Genomic DNA, 26,494 nt, shown 5'->3' on the forward strand with positions numbered 1-26,494 from the left:
GGGTCCGAAATTGCTCAATCTCTGCCTCCACCAAGTTGCATCAGCTGCTTAGCGAGGCCATAATCCCGAGCAGGATTCACCAGTCACCACCGCCACCCTGTGCCCTGAGGTTTCTTACCTGCTCATGGTGCTCAATGCCCATGCTGATAGTGTTCACTAGGATTGCGATCATGATCCCACGGTTGAAATACTTGCTGTCCACAATCCCTCGAAGCTTGACCCTCACTTCTCGCCACATGTCACTGCAGAGCTTCAGCCGTCCGCCTTCTTCCACCTCCTCCTCTTCCTTCTCTGGCATGGAGGCACCCTGGTCCTCTCTGCTGCCTTCTCCCTCATCTTCGCTGGCTCCTCCATCCTCCTGGTCTGAGTCGGCGCTATCCAGGACAGAGAGCCTTCGGGATGCTTCGTGCTCCCTTCTATGGCATTGGGGGCAGTTGGTGGGATCAGAGGTTGCTGTCATAGCAATGGGCTGGACCAAGCCCTGAGGAGGGCAGTCAAGAGAGTTGTGCTGCTGGCAAAGCCCTAGGGAGAGAAATGATCACGCTTAAAGGAGAAGGCTTTGAAAAAGACATTGAAACTGGGCATCTGTTTGGCTTTGGAGTATTTAGGCAGAGTAACTGGGCTTTCTAGCTGTAAGGATGATTAGACCCTGACACATCATCTCAAGGGCAGCAATAAAAGCCATTGTCGTTGGGGGCTTTACACTGGCTGTGTCACCAAAAGGCACAGTACTGTTCAGCTGCCAGTGATTAGGCTCAATGGGGGTTCATGTCCATCAAAGGAAGAACTGTTTTGTCTGATGCAGAAATCACTGCCTGAGACTCAGTAGCTTGTGTTGAGTGGGAACGGAGGGAAAAATGATCACAAGGGCTGCTTTTTGCCTGAACTGCTGTGAGTGGGGTCTGAGAATCTACATGCTGAGCTGAACTCTCCAAATTAGGGAAGCTACATTAGCAAAGCATCTCAAGAAGACAGAAAAGGCAGTGCAAGAACATTTCCTCCTGATAGTCTGTGCACTCTGAATCAGAACAGATCTCCTGACTTCAATGAGAAAAAAACTAAGTTTGTGTTCCTCAATCCTCCTTGGACCTCAAAGATCAAATAGACACTGGGGGAATGAAGCAATTAATTCATTAACATAGTGCATGAAGCCTGCAGAAACTTTTCTCCCAGCAAGTAAAGAAAATGAAAGACTGAGTATGCAAGACCAGTTGAAGGAAAATCTGCCTTTTTGCTTGTTAATGGGAGCATAACTTAAGAAAGGCATTGGCAGGCAGTTAATACTAACTCTATAAAAGCATTTTTACAGTCACTTTTCAGGACAGACATCCAATTTAAATGGTATCTTGTGTCTAATTTTACACAACAGCATGTGCTCCCATCAAGAGAAATTGTCTCCATTGCCCTTGCATATCAAACTGACTTATTCAGTACTGCTCCCTCGGTTCAGGAGACACCCTATTGCAACTCTATTCTCTTTGCCTCTCTTTTGAGGTTCCACAGCAACTCAGTTTGGGAGAAGAGCTCTGGGGGACCCGTTGTGCCATAGAGTCCAATCCTTAGTCCCACTTCATCATACCACCCTAATACTTCTCTAATTGCTCTCATCACCCTGTTATGCCAGACCTGGAGCCCTTTCAAGCCTCAGCCAGTGCCTTTAATGTTATCCCATTATGGTCTCTGGGTTTCAGACCTGGGTTTCCCATGTTCCCTGCTGGTCACCCCTGTTTCATTCCCATCCTTGTTGGTCATCCCCACCTTGCTGGTCTGGTGCGCTGGTGATGGCCCCATGCTCAATGGCCAATGTTAATTCTAATTCTGTGCTTTGTAGGCACAGGTCTCCTTTAGCAAGCTGGGACAGAAGATGCTCACATTTCCACTATTGGCATTTCCAGCTTTACCCACACAATCCTTACTGTAGTGCCTCTGACTTTTCCTGTTCATGCCTAGCTTGGCATCGCTTGGCTCCATGTGGCCCTGGCGCCGGCTCTGTATGCTGTTGTACAGCCCAAGGGTGCGGCGTTTGGCTTTGCGCACAATGTGGCAGATGTATTGGAAGATCTCCTCATAGCAGTCTCCCGGCTCCATGTAGCTGGCGACAGTGCTGGAGGAGAGGTACCGGGCCCTCTGCTCCTGCATCAGCTGGTGCTCCCGCTGCTTGGTCTCCGAGAACTGCGTGGCAATGACCACCAGGCACAGGTTAATCATGAAGAAGGAGCCCACCTAGTAGCAAAGGAGAAGGGACGGTCAATGTCAGCACGAGGAAGAATATGTGGGAGGGGGAATGTAAGAAGAGAGAGAAGAGGAAAGTGACTGGAAGCAGACAGAGGAATGGGAATCTGTCTGTGTATGAAGATGGGATTTCAGAGAAAGCCAGGGCTAGCTGAGCTTGTTTTTGAGAACTCACTCAATGCCATTTCCGTGCAGAATTTAGAGCTCTGAACTGAAATTCAGGAAACACAAGCCTGACTTTTGGCTCTTTTGGCAGGCTTTGGGACCTTTAGCAAGTCACTTAGAAGTTACCTGCAAAGGGTTTGATGAAAACTGGACTTTTTCTTTCCCTCTTCTTTGTGTTAAACAGAAGGTGGGAGACAGAGGACTAGTTGCTTTCTCCTCTGTTTACTCTTTTACTACTGGAAAAATCATGCACTGTCATTTATGGTCTTCAACTCTTGGAGGACATTTTCTTCATTTCTACCATTTACATCTGAATTCACGATACAGGGAGACAGCACTTTGCTGAAATAAATGAGGTCTTGAAGTCAAAGAGGAGCTTACAAAAACTAATGACTTTGAGAAGGACACTAAATAGTATGACAAAACAGTGCTTCCTTGCTCACTTTCAGTTCTTCTGATACTAGACATATTATATCAGCTCTTATTTTACTTGTCCTCCAGCCTAGATAGGCTTTCCATTTTGAATACAAAAACAACCACAACCCACTCCCCCAATTTCTTAGAAACAAAACAAAATGCCCAAGTTCTTCCTAGTCTCCATACTGAAGCCAAAAAGTCTATCAATCAATCAGGCTTATTTTACACCTTTGCATGTTCCTTTGCCTCAGTTTTCCTATCTGTAAAATAGAGCAAATATTTCTTGGTGCTGAGAGATCTGGAGGCAAAAATCTCACTTTCAGTGTTACATATTATGAAATTACAGATGAATCTCCACTAGGAGATCTATCCATTACCCTTAGGATGAAACCTGGGCTTAAATATGACGAGAATTTAATACATAAAAGAGCTGGTAACCATATTCAAAATCATTCTCAAAAGCTATGATGCCTTGATTGGTGCCTACTACCTGTAGAGCTGTAAGTGGCGATACAGCACTGATGAAACGCAGAGTCTGATCTCTGAACAAGGAACACAGGTCTGCGCTGCTCTAAAACGGACTCTGCAGGGAAGCCCCCAGGAGGAGAGGAAGCACCAGCTCAAGATTTCTGCTTCCCCTGGACAAGGGAGCATCCCTGCTAAGAGACACCCTCGCAGCATGTTCCCCCTGTACGAACCCACACAGGACCCAGTCTCACCTCCCCATCTCTGCTTTCCAAGCAAACAGCTCTGACAGAGCTGGATCCAGTCCTGCCCTTACCTTCATGCATGTGTCCTGCCCCATATAACCCTTCCAGCAAAGGGGAGAGGGTAGGCAAATGTGGTGATAACCTGACCCTAACTCTTGTGCATGGAAAAGGTGGAGTTTTTTTCAGCAAGTACCCCGGCTTGTTTTTTCTATCCAAGCAGCCTTCCCCTCAGTGCACAGTCCCTGCCACTCCCCCACCAGCTTGCCCCCTTTCTTGTCCCTTTCTCTTGCATACAGGTGTCCAGCAGTTCCGTCCAGAGGCTCAATACAGTGGCTCTCAGTATTTCAAAGGGGAGATGTCCCTGCTAGCATCTGAATAAGCCTTTGAAACATGAAGCCCTTCCCAACCAGATTCAGCATAAGAACAATAAACCATCTCAAAATAAAGGGCTTTTTTTTTCCTCCTCCTCTCAGCACCCTTCAAAGCTGTTCTAATTCTGTTTCCCTTCATCACTGAATCCTTCTCTTCCCTCTGCTTCCGCCCATATTTCAGTCTATTTTCCCTTCAGTTTCTGTATGTGGCCTTGAAAATTAAAACAATGCCTTGTTCGGATTCCTTCACCTTCCCCCAAGATTTTCCCTAGTCCGTGATGTCATGCATGTTTCCACTGATGAGAGTATGAACGGGAATCCAAATTCTTCTCTGATGCACTCTCCTGCCTTCCTCCCCCTCAGCACCACACGGTGCTGACACAGCCTTGCCCATCCAGTTACCTCCCTCGGCTCGCCCTGAGTGAGGCAGCGTTGGGAGCTGTACGCCGGCTGTGCGCGCATTTCTGCAATGCTAATTGCGACACTGCCCCATGCAGCTTCCAACAACTCCACAAACAACAAGCGATTAAGACTTGCAACACCTTCTCTCTAGGCTACAAGCAGAGGAGCTGAGGGCAACAAGATGCCCTCAGCATGGTCATGCTGTAAGCCTGGGGCTGATCTGGAGCGGGGTTCAATTTTCACATCGCCAAGCCCTGTCCTCACAGGCACCGTTTGCTGCGATCTGCCACCAGATGACCAAAAAGGGGAGGAGTGAGAGGACTGGATATGGCAACTAATCCCCAATCCTTAAACCTCTTAGCTAGGAACATCAAATGCAAAACAAATTAGCTCGTTTAATCCTTAAGATGACAGGCAAGTCCATAAACTCTAAGGCTCTGCCGATCTTGACACTGCCTCCCAGCTAGCAGTAGGACAGGAAAGGTCCCATATGGCTTGTGAGAGATCCATCTCAGCTAGCTGAGCGGGGAGACGGAAAATGTCTGACACGGAGTCAGACAAAGCATCTGACAAAGGCAGGAGACGGTTGATTCAGAGCCCCAACACAGGAGTCCCATTCAGCCCTGAGACTGAGCTGTACTTTGATTAAGCGGATCCTGGCCTTGTTCAGCACAACGTTCAATCCCTGTCTCTGCAATACCTAATAAAACCTGACTGGTGATGGAGATGCTCACTTATTTGCCCATTATTTTTATTGCTTATACTTGGATATCCAGCTTGTCTTCTGAAGCCTACATGTGTAAGCACAGAGCACTTCAAGGAGGCCACTGAGTGCTGCAACGTGGATGCCAGCCTAAGAGTTCAGAAGAGCTTTGTCTAGTCCAGGAGCCACACCAGGGGCCAAGTAGCTGGAGAGGTGACAAAGAGACAGCTGGACCTCAAGCAGGAAGACCCAGATGAAACACTGACCCAAGAGGTGAAAGCAGTCCTTCTGCAAGGCCACTCTGAGTGCCAGGGTCAGCCAGCACTCTTCCCCTCAGGGGAGCACATCTATGCAGGAGTCCTAACTGTGCTGAGAACATATCCCGGTGGTGGAGCCTTCCTTCTGCCAGATGAACAGTAGCAGGTAATGCCCTTATGTAAGTGTTTGAAGAAGTCATGGATGAAAACATAGCTCTAATGAAGAGGTTGCAGAGATATGGCCTCAGAAGAGTAAGCTTGAGCCAAGGCTAGGATGTATGTGGAAAAGCAGAGTCAGGGCTTGAAGTATGATTGTCAGAGCAATCCTGCTTAGAAACCCAGGCCTTTCAACCATGAAGAAGGAGGGAAGGATAAAGGCTGGAAGGACTGTGCTTCATGAGACTTGAAGAGGGATTGTCATTTCTGTGAGAACACTCAGAGGGAAAATGAAACCAAGTGATAGGAAGTTCACGCTGTGGTGTTGCTATGTGCTGCAAAAGATGCATTAGACATGCAAAGAAGGTAACAGAAGGTAACTAAATAATTTCTTGGTGTAACTCCACCAAAGGCAAAGGAAATATCCCATGTAGCATATGGCTCCTTTGTTCTGAGCAGTCCCCAGAGTAAGTTGAAGTTCATGCGCTCCTGTGTTTCATGGAAATAAACCTACATGGCATCTGCAAATGAGGAGGGAGTGTCTAGAAATGTCAATGACAGTCTACAGTAAAATGTCAGGTGGAGTGTTTAATTGAGGGTTTTCAGTGCCTGCAAATTCAGAGACAAAGTTTGAATCACTGGGAATCCACATGAGGTGAGCCAGCACTAGAAGGATACTCCTGCTTAGAAACCAAAAATATGCTGACAGATTTTATATAGTTTGGAGGAGGGGGTGAGGGGCAGTTTTTGGAACTGGCCTGCAGGAGACAGACATGCCCACCCCGATGGTTAAACACTGCACCGAATTCACGTTGTACAAATCTGTGTATCCTGGCCATGCTGCTCAAAGGGAAAATGCAAGTACGTACTAAATATCTATTGCGTGGTGGGAGATCTGAACAAACCTTATGGGAAATAATTGTTTTCTGAACTCACAAAGAGCAGTGGATGTTCTGTTTGCTTTTGAGAACAGAGCCGGCTGGAACTCTCCCCCCATCCTGTGCAATTATACTCTGTCTCTCCTTGGGACTCTCCAGCCTCAAAGTAAAAGCACCATTCCTTAAGGTGTATTTCACCTCTGCTGTCCTGGCTCATGCTTCAGCCCACAGGGAGAAGGTCATCTTTCTGTTTTTCTCTCCTTATCTTTCCCTTGTGATGGCAGAAGGCAGGGAGAAATTAAGGGTACAATGGAGATTCAGGTTTTTCATGAGTTCTCTGACCTGAATGGACCAGTAGATTTGGGTTTTGTGCCACTCAGCAGTACAAGCTGCAGAACTTATCCCAGAAATGGGATTAATGTTTGTTTGCTCTCAAGTCACTGCACGTCAATTTGAATTTAAACTAGATCCTGTGCCAGGTGAGTCTGTTAATGTTACTGGCTGACAGCTTCTAGAGATCTTGTTTCTAGGAGGGCTTGGCCACACAGGACAAGTGGTAGGTGAAGAGCAGAGTCTTAGCCAGGTCCATTCAGCAGCCCATCCAAATGCCTGTAGGCCTTGGAAATATACAGTGATGTCCTTACTGGCTAAGGGACCTAGAACTAAATTGCACCTACCACGTACAGAGTTTATACTTCCCATAATCCATCCTATGTCTTTACCTTCTACTCTTGACTTTGATCGCCATGTGGGAAAAGTGTGATGATCTTCATAGAAACAAAATTCTTCCTTGTTAGAAACAGGATATTCCCTCCAAGAAAATGCTTTTATGTCTAGGTAGGTTGAGGAATGGAAGAGGCAATGGCACCACATTTCTCACCTCTCTCTCCAGGCACTGACAACAAACATCCTTACAGCAAAGCACCCTTCAAACTTCACTTGTATAAATCCATGGGGCTTATAAACCACTTATTAGGTTCTCATCACTGACACACTTCTCCCTTTCCATCCCCACCAGCCACAAGTGATGTCACACAGCCAATTTATGTTGGACTGCTGACACTTTCGGAGCAGCAGCTTCTTTTTGTTCATGGTAAAGAAGTAATTCAGCATGACAGACCCTGAATCTGACAAAAATCTGAATCTGAGAAATCTAGATGCTGCCAAAAGCCATAAAACATGACTCAAGAGTGACTTAAAAGCTTAAAATGTATAAAAAGACCAAGTAGGAAAGCAGATGCAGAAATGGTTTTCTGCGCTTTTGGGCCTACTGGTTTGGGGAATTTACTTTGAGAGAAGATCTGCAGATGGGAACTTTATCCTACACTGGGTATGTATATCTCTAGGAATCAATCCTGAGCATATTTTTCGATTGAAAGAGAATAACTTGGCTGACAACTATGTGATCCTACCACCAACTCTTGGTGAAAATCAACTAGCCGTGTTCCTGAGATTCCTAGAAGAAATCCAGGTAAAGTAGTTCGTTTCCCCAGTATCTGTTGACCTAACACTTGTTTTTTGTAGGCTTTTAGCTTGCAATGCTGACAGTCATGAAGTCTTATACTTACGATTATCAGCAAGATAAAGTAGATAAAATTGTAGAAGGAATGGGCATCCATCACGTAGTACATGATCTCCACCCACCCTTCCAGTGTGATCACCTGAAAAGACAAACAACAACAAGAGAAACCAGAGGGAAGTGGGCTTCCAGAGTTCACTCCTCAGTGTATACAGGCAGATACTGGCAGGGTTGTTGCAACCCAAGGAAGGTGAGAAACAACAATTCATTTCAAGGAGGCCAAATTTCCATTCCAGGAAATCAGCATGGCACTGGTTGGTGACACTGGCATACTGTCAAAGCCTGTGAGATCATGCTAGCCCACAGCAGGAATATTTCATTAAAATAGTTCATTTCCCTGGATCGCAGCAGGGGAAAACCTGCAGCAGGTTTCCGTGCCCCTTGGACTGGACACTGCGTACAGCCGGTGGAAAAGAAAAAAGGCACGGATTTTAGCTCCCATCTGCAACGCATACCGGGAATTAAAAAAAAAAAAAAAAAAAATAGACTCCTTTGCTATAGTGGTCTGGATTGAAGCAAAAACTGGTACAAGTCAGCCTGAAGGGTGTAGCTCATTTCAGCAAGGGCCTGGGATGGCTCTATGTCCCTCCTCATCTTCATGGTGTGTACTCTGTCTCTCTCGCCAGAGTAGTTACAAGGCCCTTTTCTCTCAGCAGCTGTATTGCACCCTGCAGAAACCATCATGGGAGCACAGAAAGACTGAGTTGGAAAAAAGAAAAATAGCTTGAGCCTTGTTAGGAGGCTAACTTACCTGAAATATCACAATCCAGGCATACCCGATGTTGTCAAAGTTGATGGCACCCTTGTGCGGGTTGGCATTGCCTGTACGGCACACGTTGTAGTACTGGTTCCAGTTGACACACATGCCACTGATGTTGAACTCTTGCCGGACTGAGTTGTAGTAATAATAATCATCCTTGTCCAAACAACATTCATGACCCCGCTCCTTCAGTGGGGGTATCTCATGACAGCCCATAATTCCATTGTCCCCTGACAGTGAGCAGATAAATGGCATCTCATCATCTTCCTCAGGTTGGTAATAAGGGGGCAGGACAATGTCACCTTGTCTGCAAGGATAAAAACCCACAGTCAAAAAGTTCCTGTAACAGACAGTTTCCCATCAGCAACACTGGTGGAGCTGGGAGCTCCCATCCTGACACAGGGACTGCACTGGTAAGGGATTTCCAGGTTTATTGCCTCAGGAGAAGGGAAGGGAAGACAGGGCTCCTGGAAAACAGGAAATTTCCAGGGTGAGTCCCCAGTTTTCAGAGCTTTGCCTGCCATCAGATCACCCCAAGCCAAATTAAGCAGTCTGCTTGCATGGAGATGAAGAAAAGCTGGAATGCAGAGATTTGCATTCTGATCACTCTCCCCATTAGTATCAAAGCTAAATCAGATGCAGTGATATTAAGGAAGTTCATCAGGCTTTACTGTGATGTGCTCATGTATGTAACTGTTGATGGACATGTTTTATAACATTTGGCAGTGAACCTCCTGTACTTCTAAAAAAAATAAAATCCAGTTCATGCATAATTAAGGTTGCACAGCTAAGTCTTAAGATCAGGAAATGCAAAGTTAAAACTGACTTAACCTTAACTTTGACTCCTTCTTGACAGCTAGCATTATGGGTGCAATGTTTCATGACAAGTTCACATTATTTTTTCCAAATAATGCAAGCACCTTCCAAATGCATGAATAATTAAAATCATCTATGCTTGCCTAGCTGGAGATGAGCTAATGATCAGGAAAGTGAAAGGTGGAGATTTAAAATTTTCCATTAAACTTTATCTGATGCATTCCTTGCAGTGCTACAATACACAACTTTCACGTTACATGAATGCAGACTTTTTTCACTAAGCGTCATTGGAAGAGGCAAAGTGTTGATGAAAATGAAAACAGAGAAAGTCTCTGATTCTAAACTAGAGCAGGACTAAACCACAAAGATCTGTTGTAACACATCCACATCACTGGTGAACTGAGTGCCTGCAGACTTCATTTCTCTCGTAATGGTCAGCCAAAGATTTTCTAGTATCTGTCACTTTGCAGACTGTGGCCCCAATTCACCTCTCAGTTACATCAACTCTGCATGGATGTAATTATGCTCATTAAAGTAGTACAACCCCTGATTTACATAAAGAATAATCATCCTAAACATTTGTTTTTCTCCAAGGAATATATAAACACCATAAATGGCTGCTTCAAGCGTCTCCTACTCTCCAACCCCACTGCTGTTCTGCAGGTTCTATTTTCACACTTATTTTTCTTTTCCAGTTTGAAATGATCTAAAGCTTCAGAATTGTTTAATCAGTCTAAACTGATCTACAGCTTTAGGGTTTTTTAAGTCCGAAATGATAGGACGCCTGGGATTAGTATATAGTCTTAAGACATTTTAAAGCCTGAGATCTGCTAAAGCCAGAAAGTCAACAGGAGGAGCTGTGCCCTGGAACTGGTGCTCTGCTCCCCAAGAGGGTAATTGGAGAATTTGTAGCAGGATGGAGTTTTTCCACCCCACTGCTTCCATGGAGGAGGAGAGCCGTGCCCTGCAGGTTCCCCCCGACTCACCCCAGAATAAACCTCAGATACTTGTAATCGACCCCTGTATGGCTCCAAGCTCTCTTTGCCAGAACTGTGCCCACATTTCCCCACAGGGATTTTTGTCCTATTCAAGCAGCCATTCTTACTTTTCAGATGCTCTCACTACTACTAAACCCAGCTATGGGACACCTCTCCCAACAGCCCTCCATCCCCTCCCCGCGGCACCTCCCATGTGCAGTTCTACTCCTGAAGTTTTCCAATAATTTCCCCGTGTCCCTCCAAAGCTACCAGAGTAATGCACCAGTGACCTCAGCTCCATCTCAGAGGTGCCACCCTGGAAGTATCAGGCAGCACTATGGCTTTCCGTAAGACTCTGGTAATTATTATTTGAAGAGGGAGCAGGTTCAGGAGAAAGACGATATGGCTGGTGTTTCAGAGTTTCAACTCCTTCTGGGAGTAGGACCAGCATCTTGAATCTCTGGGCATGGCTGAAAGAGGCAGCGAGGCTAACCTGTGCCTTGGCCAAATCCAAATGAGCCCAGGCACCTGTGGACCAGGAAGACAGATTAAAAACAGCTGCCTTTGCCTTCCCTTCCTTTCCACTGCAAGACGTGGCCAACTCTCTGCATGGTATCACCCTGCAGCCATTTGGAGTAAGCAATACACGGAGACCCAGGCAGTAGAAGATAAGAGAGTGGGGAAGGGGAAAGAGAAATGTCCTTGGAAGAAAGGACATCATCTCCCAGGCACTCACATTGTGAAGTTCTCCTCCATGAAGCAGCGGTTGCGGAGCAGCCCAGCCCACAGCTGCACCCCGATGATGCCGAAGATGAAGAAGACAAAGAAGCAGAGAAGAAGGACGTTCCCCAGCATGGGCAAAGTGTCCAGGAGCAAGTTCACAAGGATGCGCATGCCTGCAGGGGTAGAAGAGGACCAGAAGAAGCAAGTATGGAATGGAGGGACAGAGAGAGAGAGAAAGGGAGAAAAGGAAGGAAAAGAAAAAGGGGAAGAAGGAAAAGGGGAAGAAGGAAAGGAAAATTTAGAAGAAAAAAAAAGCCACATAAAGATAAAAGCAGAGTGTTGGAAATTAATTACTGCCCAAACCAAGCTAGATTTATGATCATTGCCCTTTCTTGCCTAACCTCTATTGTCAGGGAGCCAGCAGAGCTGCTGTGACACCATGATCTCTTAACCCTAGGCCTCCATCTGCAGCCGTGAGAAGAAAAGGCAATAAGACTTTCGGTACCATCAGCTATCTGACTGGTATTCCCCCTCCCCTGCAGAAGGGCAACAGAGTGAAAACTCTGTCCAAAAGGTGCACAGCAGCACAACAGCCTCAGGCACCTCAGTTTGAAGACTGCATGCTGCAACCTCTGAGAACTGCATCGACGGTCCATGGCCAGCCTGTCCAGTTGGATGAACCTCCCCAGCACACGCAAACAACTGGCATAAATCGGTCTTCTCAGTGACAGTCTCATCAGGGAACAGTCATGGAGACCACGCTCTCCCTCTCTCGTCTAGTCCTCCCTTTCCAACAGGGCTGGAGCACACAGGTAGCGGGCACAGCCCAAAATGCTGTCAGCACAGCACCTCTAGCCAGTGCAAATGTTTCCAAAATCCCCTCCTGTTATTTTTCATTACCTAGTGAATTCTGTCTGTGGTTTGATTTCTCCCTGGCTCTTCAGCTTACACAGCCACAAGTAGGGATAAGGATAGCCTCATTTCTCCATGGAGCTAATGACTTTTCCTCTGCTCTCCAGGGATGGCGAAAGTCTAGAAATCCTTCCGGACATCACTGCATCACCTTTACTCCCATGCACACCTCATGCAGTCATCTTTTCCCGCCTCCATGGAGGTCCCTCCCACAGGGGCCCAGGGAGTTCCTTCTCTGAAGATGTTCCATGTAGGCCAGCAAATAATTAGCTAATTAGGTATTTATAACCAGTTCATTACTTCAGATGGCAGTGGAAGGGGAAACAAGAGGGGAAGATAAGATTAGGATTCGCTGACAGCCCTTTGAGGCACAAGATAATCCCCCTTGTGTGCCCAGTGTCGAGTAATTAGCCATACGATGCTGTGCATTACGCTCCGTCTCTAATCCCTGGGCTGCTCATGACGCAGAGAGGGGAGGGAAGCGGTGCCAGTGGGGCATGTGCAGGTGTGGGGTGCACTCCCACAGAAGGGACAGGGAGAAGAGTGCTTGGTTTTGGACATTAGGTTGGTTTAGCTTGGGAGGGAATGTTTCAGGGATGGATGGGGATGGGAGAGGCAGGACTGGCATTTGCAGGTAGGTGATTTATAGGGAGGAGGTGCTCAGGATAGCTACATGGGACCATGAAGGAGAAGGAACAACGGCATTAGCTCTTCCAAGGGATGACTAAGGCCGAGCTGTGGAGCAGCAGCTAAGCCCTGCTTCCCTGACTGCCCAGCTGTATCACTAGTCACCAGTTAAGGCAATTTCTAGACAGTACATCAGTAACTCAGCAGTGCAGCTCCAGCCGCTCGCTGGGGATCGAGGACATGTCATGAGTCACTGATGGCTTTCTGATCTGTCACCACACGAAGCCCACCAGCATAGCCACAGTGCCCTGCTGTCTGTCCCTGTGACCTGCCAGGCTCTGGAGCAATGCTCTGCACAACACTTTGGCTTTATGGCCACACACCCTCACTGCAGTGCAGCGTGTTCCCAGCATTAACGCTGCTTCACAGCACGAGCTCGCTAGTTCCCATAAACTGTCCTGGTCAGCACGTTAGGGAAAGCCAAGCAACATGGGAAGCTGTGCCAGCAGCACTACAAGAGCGGGTGGTGTTTTCCAGATCAACTGATGCTAGCTCCCATCTCAGAGCAGAGCTAATGGGACGAATGAGACTGCCCTGATGCCGAAATGCAGAACACATATCCCCACCAGAATTTTACAGACAGCACACTTGTTAGGTCAGAATTTGCAAAATACTGATTTTGTCCACGTTCCAAGAAAAAAAAGACAAATGAGTTGAAAAACTTGCCTGTCTTTTCCTTGAAAACATCCTGCCTGCCTGTACATTCTCCATCCTAACTCTCAGAGAGGCTACTGATGGTACAGGATTGTGCTATCCACAGCTCCAGGATCATAGAGATTGCCCTCATGCTAGGTCCTCTGGGACACCTGGGCCCATAGTCCAAGAACTGGCAGGTGGCCCCAGCGCTTGGCATCTTTTCCACATCACAAAGAATTTCAGCACTGGTGGGTTCCATTTCAAAGTTCAAATGAAACCTGATTTTATTTTTTTTTAAAATCTCCCAATTGAACAAAATCATCATTCTCTGCCCATTGATGCTGACTCTGGATATGAGATTGGCTCTTCCAAAAGCAAGAACACTCTACCCACACCCATCCAAACAGCAAAAGCAATTGCTCTGGTAACCTATTTTTCACCAGAGGATCAGTTTTGCAGCAGGAAACAAAACAGACCTCCTCTGTTGAGCTCACCCAGTTAGTGGAGGTACTTCAGCTACTACTTCCACATGGATGAGAGGCACAGCCTAAATACAAGTTCAGCACCTTTATCATCTCTATTGCTGGCCTCCCCTGCTGCCTGCAGTACCCATGCGGGAGTCCCCGAGCCCCATTCCCTGCAGACTGCTGCCCTCCATCCTCATGTCTCCATAAGCCCAGCAGCTGCTGGGAGCTGGTGCTCTTTAAGGCAGATCCCAAACGGAGCTGCTGATCACCGCCATGGTATTTTGGCAGTGCCCCTCACGGACCTGTGCCAGTCTCTGTTGGCACTTTGGGAGGAGGCACTCGCAGCCTCCCCATCCCCTCCAGAGCCAGCAGCCCTGCATGGGTCTGTCCGCGGCTGGGGCTCTGCAGTCCCCCGAACCCAGGAAGGGACAGGCTGGTCTGGTAGCCATGCTAGGGCATCTGCTGCAGGTATCCAAGGAAGGACCCTCACTGCCAGGCATCTGAACGCTTTCATGGGCAAGAGGGGACGAGCCCCACCTAGGCAGGACCCACACAGAGCAGTGCGTTCCGGGGTCCACACAGCCTGACTGAGAGCAGGTTGCAAACGGTCCCTGGTTCCTCAAGCACTCATGAAGTGAGGGGGAAAGAGGGAGAAAGGCTGAGGATGGAGGGTGATGACTTACTGCAAACCCTGGTGGCTGAGATGACAAGGGCTCTAAAGCAGCTGCAGAGCAATGGAAATGGGCAGAAGGCAAGCCAGGGGTGGCAACATATTTGTCAGTGCAGCTTTGGGAGCATCCTGCCCCGGAGAACTGGGACGCCTCCCTTTTCCAAGGGGCCTGTGCTGGACAAGACCCCATCCACAGCAACACTGGTGCATCTTGCATGACAACTTCTGGAAGGTGCTGGAAAGCTGGTTCTTCAGCAAAGTCCTGCTGCTGCCTCCCTCCTACTTTCCACCGCCTCTGCCTGCCTCTCTGCCCCTTTACTTTTCTCTCGCTGTGCCTACACCTCATCTCTGCCTCTGCACGCTTCCACTGCATACGTGCAAACATCTTCCGTCCGCCCTCCCCACCGGCACCTTTCCACACATCCCCATTTGTCCTTTACTATTGGCAAAGCAGAACCCATGCTGGCTCACAGCAAGGAGGGAATATGAAAGGGACAATGACCTTTTCTGAAGCAGCCTTTGAAAAAAGGAGACGTTCCCAAGAAGAGAAAGGAAAAGGGGCTGGGCAGTCTGGAGGAAAAGCAGGGAGGGAGAGCATTGATGAAGCAACATTCAACAACCAAGCAGGCTCCCAGGGCATCAAATATGAAAATGTTTTGCTCTTCCAGGGGAAGAAAAGCTAGAAACAGGAAATATTCATAAGTGCCAGGTGTGGGCTCTGAAAGGCCTTTTCTCTTCCCCACTCACCCTTCACAAGGAGACCAGGGTAAAGGAGAAAATGAAACAGCATCAGTTGTGGGCAACCAAGGAAGGACCCTCACAAAATGATGCTAAATAATGCTTCCCTGCTTTTCACCCATGCTCTTGGGCAAGGGGTGGGGAAGGGTGCTGCATGGGACCTTGCCGGCAGGGCTACTCCCGCTGGGATAACCTGCAGAAGCAAAGCCATGAGTATAACAGAGATGCATTCACCGCTCCCACACAGCGGCGGACATTGCGGGGGAAAGTACGTCACAGGGATGAGAAGCAGCGGGGGGGTGAGAGGAGTGCCAGGGAGCGAGCTGCCAGAGAGAGGCACAGGGCTGAGCAAAGCCAAAAGAAGAAGCAAAGTGGCTGAACTCCCTCCTGGGTTCGGGCAGAGCAAATCCTCTGGTTCGCCCCGGCAGCATCCAGAGGCCCTTCCTGACAAACTCTGCAGATGCTACAGTGACCGTAGCTCCCTCCAGACACTTGCCATCAACCCTGATTAGCCTGGCCGTCTCGGCTAAGCAGACTCACCCAGCATGTGCCAGCCCCAGGGAGAGCGTGGTGGTGGCAGTGAGCAGCCAGGGCAGACTGGGGAGGAGGCAAGCTCGGGGCAGCCGGAGCCAGCTGCACAGTGCAGGTGTGCCCGGCAGCCTAGCCCCTGCTCAGCACCGTGCTGTCGCTTCGCCTTCTCTCCACCTGCCTCTTTCTAAGAGTGAGGACCAACAGCTGAGCTGATTCACTCCCTCGCACTACTCACCCCGTGATCTGAATGGGGGACTGGCTCTGGAGAGGGTGAGAAACCCTATTCATCCTGGTTTCTTCTCTCTCACCCACCTCCAAAGCTTTTGAGTCCTCCCCAGCTCTACAGTGAGGGATAAAGCTAATGAGTGCAGAGTCAAAAGGAGATAGCGGTTCGAGACAATCAATCCCTTGCTTAGAGTGAACCAGATGGAAGAAAACATAATTCTCAGCACCCATCTTATCTGCATCATGGGCCAAGCCACCAGTTGTAATTTTAACTGGAGCAAAAGCAAATCTCTTCCCTATCAGCATTTGTGACTGTAGCTGGCAGGACATTTTGCAGAGCGCAGAAACTGAAGTTCCGTCCCTCAGCCAGGCCGCTTGTCCGAGCGTGCCTTCTTTCCTTCCTCCCCTGCCCCAGGACACATGGCAGTCCACCCAGCTAGCACGGGGTTGGCAGGATTTTCCTGTGCATGATCCTTTACAGGAATTTTCAGAACTGAGGAACCGTTCCAGCAGATAGACGGTATTTGTGCAAAAAGCACACAGAAAGCGCTGCACCTTTTTTTTGCAGCCAACCCCTGTAGTTAAAATAATCTCAGTTTGTGTGGACAGTGCAAGCTGGTGCTCCAACTTGTGGCTCTCCTCACTGATCTCTTGCTGATTCGAGGCTTAGCTGTCATTTCGCACGTTGCATTCGTTTACATCAGCTAAAATGTGGGGCCAAAGTACTGCGAAGAGAAATCAATCAATCAGCTCTGTGTGCAACAGTAGATGCACTGCCAAGCTGATCGTTATTATAACCCACAGCTTCCCTTGCCACGCAGATCTTTTTCCCCTTGCTGCATTCCTCCTAACTGAGGCCCTTCCTGCAAGCACACGTGTAAGCAAGAGGAGTTTGGCTGGAACAGCCAGTGTGCAGCTCCATATGTCTTCTCCTCCAGCTGCAAATCCGGCCTCATTCCCATTGCAGACTGTCACCCCTTGCTTTGCACCAATGCAAGAAAGAGCATGCCCAGGTGGCTGGCCTGACTCAGACTGAATGAACCCTATGGAAAAACAGGTCCAGCTGACAGTACAGGACAGTGAAAGATCATAGAATCAGAGAACCTTTGGGTTAGAAGGGACCTTTAAGGTCATCTAGTCCAACTCCCTGCAATGAGCAGGGACATCTTCAACTAGATCAGGTTGCTCAGAGTCCTGTCCAACCTGACCTGGGACATTGCCAGGGATAGGGCATTGACCACCTCTCTGGGCAATGTGTGCCAGTGTTTCACCACCCTCATTGGGAAAAATTTCTTCTTCATCTCTAGTCTAAATATACCCTCTTTTAGTTTAAAACCATTACCCCTTGTCTTATCACAACAGACCCTGCTAAAAAGTCTGTCCCCGTCTTTCTTATAAGCCCCCTTTAGGACCTTAAGTCAGCTCTGGAAGAGCTGCCCCAGACACAAATATCAAACACTGCCCTCACTCAGAGGCAAGCAAAGTCTTTCCATTGATCTCTCTGTCAGGTTCCCGGTGTGTTTGTAGGATACATTTAGGGTTGGGAGTTTTGCACTTGCAGGTTATCAGCATGATCCACAGCTTAGGAGTGCCACTCAGTTCTGCACCAACACCCCACTCTTGCCTTGCCAACAAGCAAAGCTTTCTACCATCTCTGACTGGCTCAGACACCTCATCCCACTCAACCGGTTGATGACCTAACCTCCAATTATCCAAATCTTTGTCACTCCTCAGCTTGACCACAGACACAGAAAATATCAAAGCATGACATTTCCAGCGCTTATAAAGCTTCAGCCAGTACAAAAAGCTGTTGCTCATTTTCTCAGTAGCATGGGCACATCAAGCCTTGCCTCGGTGCAGTGACTTCCCTTAGGATACTGAATTAAGTTCAAGTATTAAGTGCCTTCAGTCCTTGCCTTCAAAGTGTTCCTCACCTAAAGCCCGAGGTAGCCAAAAGAGAGACTAAAGCTCCAGGAAAAAACTGTTGGTCAGAGCTTCACCCTGCTGGGACAACAGAGCTCTCCAGAGTAGGTTTAAAGTGTACTAATGTAAAAGAAAGAACTCTCTCAGGCTTGCTCCAAGGCTGTAGAAACAACCACCTCAGGAGCCAGGGACTAGCACAGACACTGGCAGTGCTTTTCACTCTGACAGCAAGATGCTTACCTTAGATGGATCAGGTCAGGGCAACACGAGCATCAAAAAGAAAAGTAAGAGGAGGAAAAAAAAGATACCACTTACAACACCTCCCAACACAGGCTCAGCTAAAACAACCACCAAAAAGAGAGTGTAAATGAAACCCGCGACACGCTGTTTCCCTTGGGGGGGAAGATGAGAACACACACGCGTGGGCACTGCGCAGCCACGATGCTCAGCACATCGCCGAAGGGGCTCAGGTGCCCGAGCTAGGGTTGAGTCTCGATATTCTGAATGCCTCAGAGCTTTCCTTCCTACCTGCCCATCAAATGTCATAGACACATCAAGGAAATAGGCCTCTCCTAGTGACACTTAACATACAGATATGTCAGCAGCCTTGAAAATGATAATTCCCTTTAACATAGCATATAGCAACAAGTCCCATGGAGCCCTGGCCTGGCTCACACCCCAAGCAGTTATTGCCACATTTCTTTGCTGGAGACCCACAGCAAATCCTACAGAGAAACAGGCCCAGTTTCTAGCACAGGGCAGTGAAGATCTCTTAATAAAGGATTTTTTTAGAGACTATTAAGATGGCAAAAGAAAAAAAAACAAAAAAACACCCCCCCCCCCAAACAAACAAAAACCCAAAACCCTTGGAGAATGCTAAGAGAAATACACACCAAGGTCAGGGAAAATTATCCTCTCACCAGATCACAAATAATGTAAAAAATGAACTGTGGCTTGAAGGGTCAGACTCTATTCTCACCTTCCAAGGCTTTCACAGGAGGCAGGTGATCTAAACAGACCCTGTGGAGTCAGCTCAGCCCCAAACTCTCATATTTCTCAGCTTTGTCCAAGGTGCACACGACCCAGACTGGAGCCTCATCAGCCCTACAGAGGGACCAGAAACCAGGGCCATGCTAGGTGGAGCTGCCAAGGTGCTTTGAAGAAGTAAGCCCAGAGGTGACACGTCCTAATTGCAGACCTGATCCCAGGGTTACAATGGCCTCAAAGATGAGGGCAAGATCCAGAGCATTTACCTTGACACTTAAATGCAGACCCCTCTGGAAACAGAGGGGCCCCAGTCCAAGCTTTGCTATGATCCAAACAGGAGATGCCTCAGCTCTGCAGCAGGCTACAACCTATTAGAGATGTTCTGCGTAACCTGTTAGGGATCCTGTGAGCCCAGCTAAGGTCCACGGATCCACATCCACCACAGGCACTCACATTCAGTATGTGCCATCGCAGCACAGTTGGTAGCTACATAATCTGTGACATGAACAGAAACAGACACAGGCAAAGGTCTCAGTCAGGAGCCCCCTTCTTTACTCTCTCGCCTCATTAACCCTTGCAAGCTTTTGGCTGTTAAGAACCTTGTCTTGGAGAGTGAAGCTGGGTGTCAGATTATTTCTTGGAGAGGTGCATCTCTAGGGGATTGCTGTCATTCTGTTCTTTTTTCTAATACTGAACATCTAATAAGCAACACCTACTACCACCTGCTACTGTTGTTCATTCACTGATCATCTCATTTTTTTCTCCATTTATCACTGCAATGATGACTGCATTCAATCTCAGTGAAAACTATTCAAAACGTACAGTGCCAGATTTTCTCTCAGAATTGCAGGGGTCACCTAACACTGGGACAAAAGGTAACTCCAGCACTGTGGTTGCGAGCCACTTGCCTCCATTCTATAAATACCCTCAAGTTCTTTACACATCTCTAGTACTGTGTAAGTAGGACAGAATAATGCAAAACATTATGTAAAACAGTGTTAATGCAACTTCTGCTCAAGATTTAAGGGAGCTAATTTCTTCTTGCTGTCACTATCATGAATCATGTTTCCTTCTACTGCAGGCAGTGACGTGATGTTAGGTGAAATGTGTGTGAAGAGGAGAATCAGGCCTGAAATACACAAAGATGGAGAAATTTAAGGTCATGGTTGTAAATTGTCCTTCCCACACACACAAAGTGTAATTTGCATTAGTGTAATATGACATTATCTTTCACCCCATAATACACTGTCATTATTGCTCACATTTCCATGGTATCCATTGCTTGATAGGTCCCATGGGACAGATTTTGAGAAACAGCTCAGCTCGCATTTAGGCAGCAAAATACGTGGCTGGGCTTTCGAGAGCACTGTGTACACTGGAGGCTGAGCTTGTTTGAACAGGCAGCAGAATTGTCACAGTGGGAGCTGCGAGGCGCTAAGCATTTTTTAAATTCTGGCTGTGCAGGTTCTCCTAGAGGAGAATGGAGAAATAAAGATTCCAGCGAAGGTCTCTTTACGACTGGTTTTTGGTTTGGTGTTTTTTTCCAGGCTTGCTTTACTTCCAGTAACACAAACTCTGAAGTACTGTTGCTAACTCTTGTGATTTTTATCGGGAGTCTTGGAATGCATAGCATAAACCTTCAGGCATGAAATCTTGCTATGACTTGACAATCTTGGATCACAGTAAAAAAAAAAAAAAAGAGAAGAAGGTTCTATTCCTCACTACTATGGGAGGAAAAAAAAGAGGACTACAAGATCTGAGTCACAGGTCTAAAGGTCTGAAACTCAAGGGAAAAATAAAAATAATATGTGATTTTTTTCCCTTTTCCTTTTTCAAATCTCATGGTTTTAAACCCATCTGACAACCTACAAACAAACCATTTGTGACTTTTGAATACTTGTTTATAACAACAGTGAAATCAAGCAGAATGCTTCAGAGAGGGAAAGATAACTTTCTCCCATGACCTGTGACTGCAAAAAAAGGGACTAAGCAATGTATGGTACAAAACAAGGCACAAACAAGGTACAAACCAGGTCTACATTTCTCACACCTCAGTGCTCCCCAGGTCCCTGCCATGATGCTATACTAACACAGGGATATAATTTTCTTTTTGTTTTGGGTTTTTTTCTCCCAAATTTACTTTGATTACCCGTTTAAACACATGGCAATACATTGCACACTGTGGAATGCACATGAAAAACAGCACTGAGATCAGACAACAAGTAAATGAAATTGGAGCCTGTCTTCAGTGACTGAAGACTTCCTCCAGCACTACATGTTGTGGGTCAAGTTTGTTAAAAAGCGCCAGAGAAGAATTCATTTGCAAACCCACCCAGTGTATTTATCAGGGAGTCAACAGACTTTCTTTATACTAGTCTTTGCCCTTGTTTCAGTTCCTATTTCCTCCCCTTTTCCCCCTCCCTCCGACCCCGCTTTCTCTGCGTTATCCCAAGCACAAAGGTGCATCACACCTTCGCGTGCTGTGCCCGGCGAACCCTGCTGCTCGCCTCCCGTCCATTTCTCCTTTGAGCCCAGCTCCGTCTCTGCTCTCCTCCCTACTGATGCTCAAGCTGCTCTGCTCCCCCTCGCACCCTTTGCCTGTATCCTGAACACACCTGTCTGATTTAGGGCTCAACTGACTTGACAGAGAATGCACGTACAGGAAAGCGCCGCTCTGAGTTACATTTCCACCTCCGATCCGCCCCCCTCTCCGAGGAAAGGCATCCTTTAATGGCCTGCTCCAGGCATAAATCACATAGCTCTGTTCCGTGCTTCACTCCACTTGGCTAGGAGATTGGGTTGGGAAGGGAGGATATAGACTGAACTTGACCCCGTCGGTCGAGTCCATCCCCCGTCGGCTCTTCTCCATCCTTTCGCTGCCTGCCTGCCTGGGACAGAGCCTACACAAAGCAGGCAGCTTCGTCTTTGAATGCATTGGAGTCACACATAGCCCGACCAGGGAAGGAAAAGGGCTTTTTGACCTCTTAACTTTTGTGTATGGATGCTGTGAGAGAACATCACTCTTGTCCCCGTACTAACCTACTCAGGACTGTGGTTGTGTGTGGATAAATCTCTGTGTGTACACATTGGCACGTGGCTGTATGTATGGTTTGTGTGTCACTGAGATGTGATAATAAATATTTACAGGCCAGCTTATATGAAGAACTGTGGATGGGGTAAGTTTAAATATTTGGAAAATACAACAACATCTGAATTCCAGTTATCGCTTCACAAATAAACCCACGAGGGAACAAATGTACTTCCAAAATAGTGAAATAGGAGTGTGCATTTTTGAAAGGGAATCAACGTTGGAAGAGGACAAGCGAGTATCAGTCCTCTTTTGGAAAGACTGAAGCAAAGACCCTGGGGGGGAGGGGGTGTGTCTTAGAAGAGACCCTTTGCATTATTTGCAATAATTCCTTTGCATTTCCAACTGCCAGGGCAGGACTGTACCCAACAAATGCGCATGCTTTTTGTCTGATCTAGCTGCAAATGGGACTGTTTTAGAGCCTAATATATCTCAGTCAGAAGCTAATTTCATACACGCTCATCAGTGAAATTAGTTCTTCAAAAACACTTATAGAGAACTAAGTGTCATCACTTTTCCCCCGTGCCAAGTGTGGGGTTCATAGCCAGACCACTGTGTCTTAGGCACTCTTACACCACCAAACGCAAGTGGCTCGGTGCGGAATACAGATTTAAGGGAGGCAATATAAATACAAAACATCTGCTTTTTCCGTTCCAGGGTTCAGCTGCTTCAGACTATTTTTATATTGGTGTTTTAGTCTAGTGAGCTGAACGCAGGGCTAAGAGTTAGGAGATGTCAGTTGTATTCCTGACTCTGCTGGTGACGCTCGCTGGGTCGCACTCACCTGGCCTGAAACGTGAGGAAGATTAAACTAACAAGCCTTGGTTTATATCTCAGAGCTGTAGAAGAAAAGTAGAGAAACCCAATCTATTTGGACCCATAGAACTATTATAATAATAAAAATTAATGAAGGCAAATGGAGCTAGAACAAGATTTTCCTACACAGCACTTTTACTAGCAAAAAAAATGCTATTTCATTGAAATGGAAACACTTCAGTGTTGTGATAGTTATTGAAATATCATTTAGCAAAAAGGAGGACAAGAGTCAAGGAAAGCATTTTTATAAAGTTGAAAGGTTGTATTTCAACACTTCTAGAATGACATGGTTGGGGGATTTTATTTTTAAACTTCTTCATCATGACAAAGTATAGGAAAAAAACAAAAAGCCAAACAAATCACCTAAAATTAGGCAGAATAGAACCATATTAAAATGGATGGGTAATGTTTATTCTTGTTCTGACTGAGAAAACACATATTTAGAAAGAGCAGAACTTCCCACAAAACTGAAACTCTATTTCCTGCACAGCCCGTAATAAGAATATAACGTTGTATTTCTAATGCCTATACCTCCATATAAGTATTACTGCACTTACACACAAAGTATTAGCACATGTGTCCACTTTCTATTCAATAAAGTTGCTATGCAACACTCTGCAACAGACTCCTTCACTTCCGTACAGTGTGGTCAGCTGAAGTAATCTGCTTCCAAATGATGAAGCAGTTACTAAATTGTAAGTGGAAACTGGAAGACATCAAACACAATGCAAGGACTCTTCTTTGCATAAGACCAATATGACAAGAAAGAGTAAACAGAAGAAACGTTTTCTGCTCCAATGTCAAAAAAAAAAAAAAAAGGAATAACAGAATTGAAAGAAATTCAAATGATCAGAAACAACTACAGACTCCCTGCTGAAAAGCAGGCAGAAATAAAACAAAACCAGCCTCCCCCCTCAACCTTATGCCTTGCCATGAGACGAAGGGATGAAAGAGCTGGCAGAAACAGCAATGTTTCACCTAGCAACCCACCACACAACCACTAAAGGATAATAACAACAACTGGATGTGGAATTTCACCCCAAGCCCATGCCCAGAGCAGAAAGCAACTACCTCTGACAGAGACATGGAGGGTGGTTTTTTTTTTTTTCCTCTTTACACCTGTTTGGTGACTCGCGGGGCTTGTCGCGCCAGCTCACCACCATGGAATTGAACCACATGGTAATAGGACCAGAAAAATCTATCATTTTTTGTTTCATGCATTTTCAGATAAAGCCCCAAAAGGCAGCGTTCCTGGGGCTGTAGTCAGGAATGCAAGAGATAAGCAGTAATGAGGGTGCGATACATATTGCAAAACTAGGGTGCCTCACGTTTTCTTGAGTGCACTTCAAAGATTACATGCAAATGGAGGAATGAGCCACAGACTTCTTCATCCAGAAGTGAAATCCAAAATGGTCAGTAGAACATCCTGCTGAGAATTGCAATAAATGCAATCAGTTGCTGATAACCAGTAGCTAAAGATCAGCTCTAACCCTGAAGCAGGAAGGTTTGAAATCTAGAGGTGTCTCTAGGTGAGCTCTCACCCCTTGGACATCCCATTTTGCTTGCTTTACTTACACAGTGCCTCTTACTTGATTTTGGACTGGAAGGACTTCCCATGTGTCCTGGTTTTGGCTGGGATGGAGTTAATTTTGTTCCTAGTAACTGATACGGTGCTGTGTTTTGGATTTAGTATGAGATAATGTTGATAACACACTGGTGTTTTAGTTGTTAAGTAGTATTTACACTAAATCAAGAACTTTTCAGCTTCCCATGCTCTGCCAGCAAGGAGGTGCACAAGAAGCTGGGAGGGAGCAATGAGAGGACAGCTGAACAAAACTGACCAAAGGGACATTCCCTACCATATAACATCATGCTCAGTATATAAACTCGGGGCTGAGAGGCAGTGACCACAGCTCGGGAACTGGCTGGGCATCGGTCAGCGGGTGGTGAGCAACTATATTGTGCATCACTTGTTTTGTATATTCTTTTAGCACCATCATTGTCGTTGTGATTATTATTATTCTCTTCCTTTTCTGTCCTATTAAACTGTTTTTATCTCAACCCACAAGTTTTACTTTGCTTTTTTTCCCTATTTCTCTTGCCCATCCCTCTGGGGACAGGGGAGTGAGCAAGCAGCCTTGTGGTGCTTAGTTGCCAGCTGGGCTTACACCATGACACCATGGCAGCAAGTTTTACAGTCTAATTACAAACTGGGTGGAGAACTTCCTTAATGGACTTTACATCTGCCACCTTCTGTTTACGCTGGCTGTCCTTTTCTTTTTCTGTCATGACTCAGATAGAAGAGTCTATAGATCCTTTATGCTATCCATAATGAGCACAAGCACACACAAATAGTATTTGTCAGCTCCGTGTAGGATGTTATTTCAAAGCCTCACTGATCTCACTGTAAGAAAAGGCTTTCCGTAACGTGTTGAGAATGAACACAGGTAAGCAGAATTTAGACATATCCAATTTGGGCATTTAAACTTCAGCCTTGCCCACCTGTCAAGAATATAAAATAAGCTTATTTAACTTATCTAACAGGTGATACTTTTTCCTCTACCATGTTGCCACTGTTTCCTTAGAGTCATTCTGAATTTCCTCCCTCCTAATTTTCTGGCATTGCGTCTTTTTTTGCTTCGTGCAGTACAAAATTTCTCTCAAATTTCTCTAGAAATTGCTCACTTTAGCACGTAGACTTTTCAAACGCTTGCTGATTATTAGAGTGTTACTGTTCTTTGGGCACTAAATAATCTGCCCAGACAGACCACTTCAGTGCTCTTCCCCTCATGCAGTAATCACTCAGGTTCCTAATCACCCTGTCCGTTCTTCTGACAATAGACTGCCATTATTCAGTCCACATGGCCAGACTCCTCTGTGAAAATTAGTCCCTACCTGGGTGCCCACACGGAAGCCTTCGAAATGGCCACCAGTGAACGCTGGGCCACATTGTCCCACTGAAGTCTTCTGAACATGGCCAAATATCTGCCTTTGGGATTAACCCTCCACCCCACCCTACATACCTCACGGTCCCACCAAGACCTCAATCTCCCTCTACCTCCCGCTGTCTTATTTCCCACTTTCTTTGCTAGTACCTGCAACACCTCCAGCTTGGTATCATCAGTACATCTCACTAATAGACTTTCCTCTTGCTTCAGATCAGTAATGAAGAACTTTAAAAATACATTAAAAAAAGATTTGTGACCAAAGGTCCCATTAATTATGTTTGCTGTACCCCACTAGGCACCTTCTTCCCATGCAGCTCACTCCCATTTATCACAAGCCTTTGTTTACAGCCTCTTTGCCAGTTTTCAACTCTCAAGTCAGTGTTTCCTCTCCCAGGGAATCCGATTTCTTTTTTTTTTTTTTTTTTAATTAATGGCAGGATGTCTTTCTTCCAAAACATTCTCTGCATATAACCACAGATTTATGTAGCGAGAAAAATACATAAAGGTTTAACCACAGAGTGGAAATTAAAACAGCATCGATTTTATACAGGTAGAGTTTTATGCTGATCAAAGGAGCAGACAGACAGAATCATGGCCAGGACAACTAGGGGAAATTCAACCACCTGTGCTCTGCAAAGGTCAGGCGAGATGATCAAAAGCATCCCTGGTGCCTCCGCATGGAGAGAACAGGTCCCTGGTGGGGCAGTGCTGATGCCGCTC

General features: G+C 46.5%; 1 protein-coding gene across 1 annotated transcript in view; it reads right to left on the minus strand.

The window, feature by feature from the left end:
• Nucleotides 1–26,494, minus strand: part of CACNA1I (calcium voltage-gated channel subunit alpha1 I) — a gene marked incomplete at both ends in the record, with an annotated part of 155,507 nt that overhangs the window by 42,594 nt on the left and 86,419 nt on the right. The window contains 5 exons of the mRNA XM_082008638.1: nt 119–522; nt 1,917–2,223; nt 7,860–7,952; nt 8,622–8,937; nt 11,160–11,319. Coding sequence (XP_081864764.1) covers nt 119–522; nt 1,917–2,223; nt 7,860–7,952; nt 8,622–8,937; nt 11,160–11,319 — 1,280 coding nt within the window. The remainder of the gene's footprint in view (nt 1–118; nt 523–1,916; nt 2,224–7,859; nt 7,953–8,621; nt 8,938–11,159; nt 11,320–26,494) is intronic.

Source organism: Phaethon aethereus, assembly GCF_964289735.1.
Source record: "Phaethon aethereus genome assembly, chromosome: 1".
Classification (NCBI taxonomy): Eukaryota; Metazoa; Chordata; class Aves; order Phaethontiformes; family Phaethontidae; genus Phaethon; species Phaethon aethereus.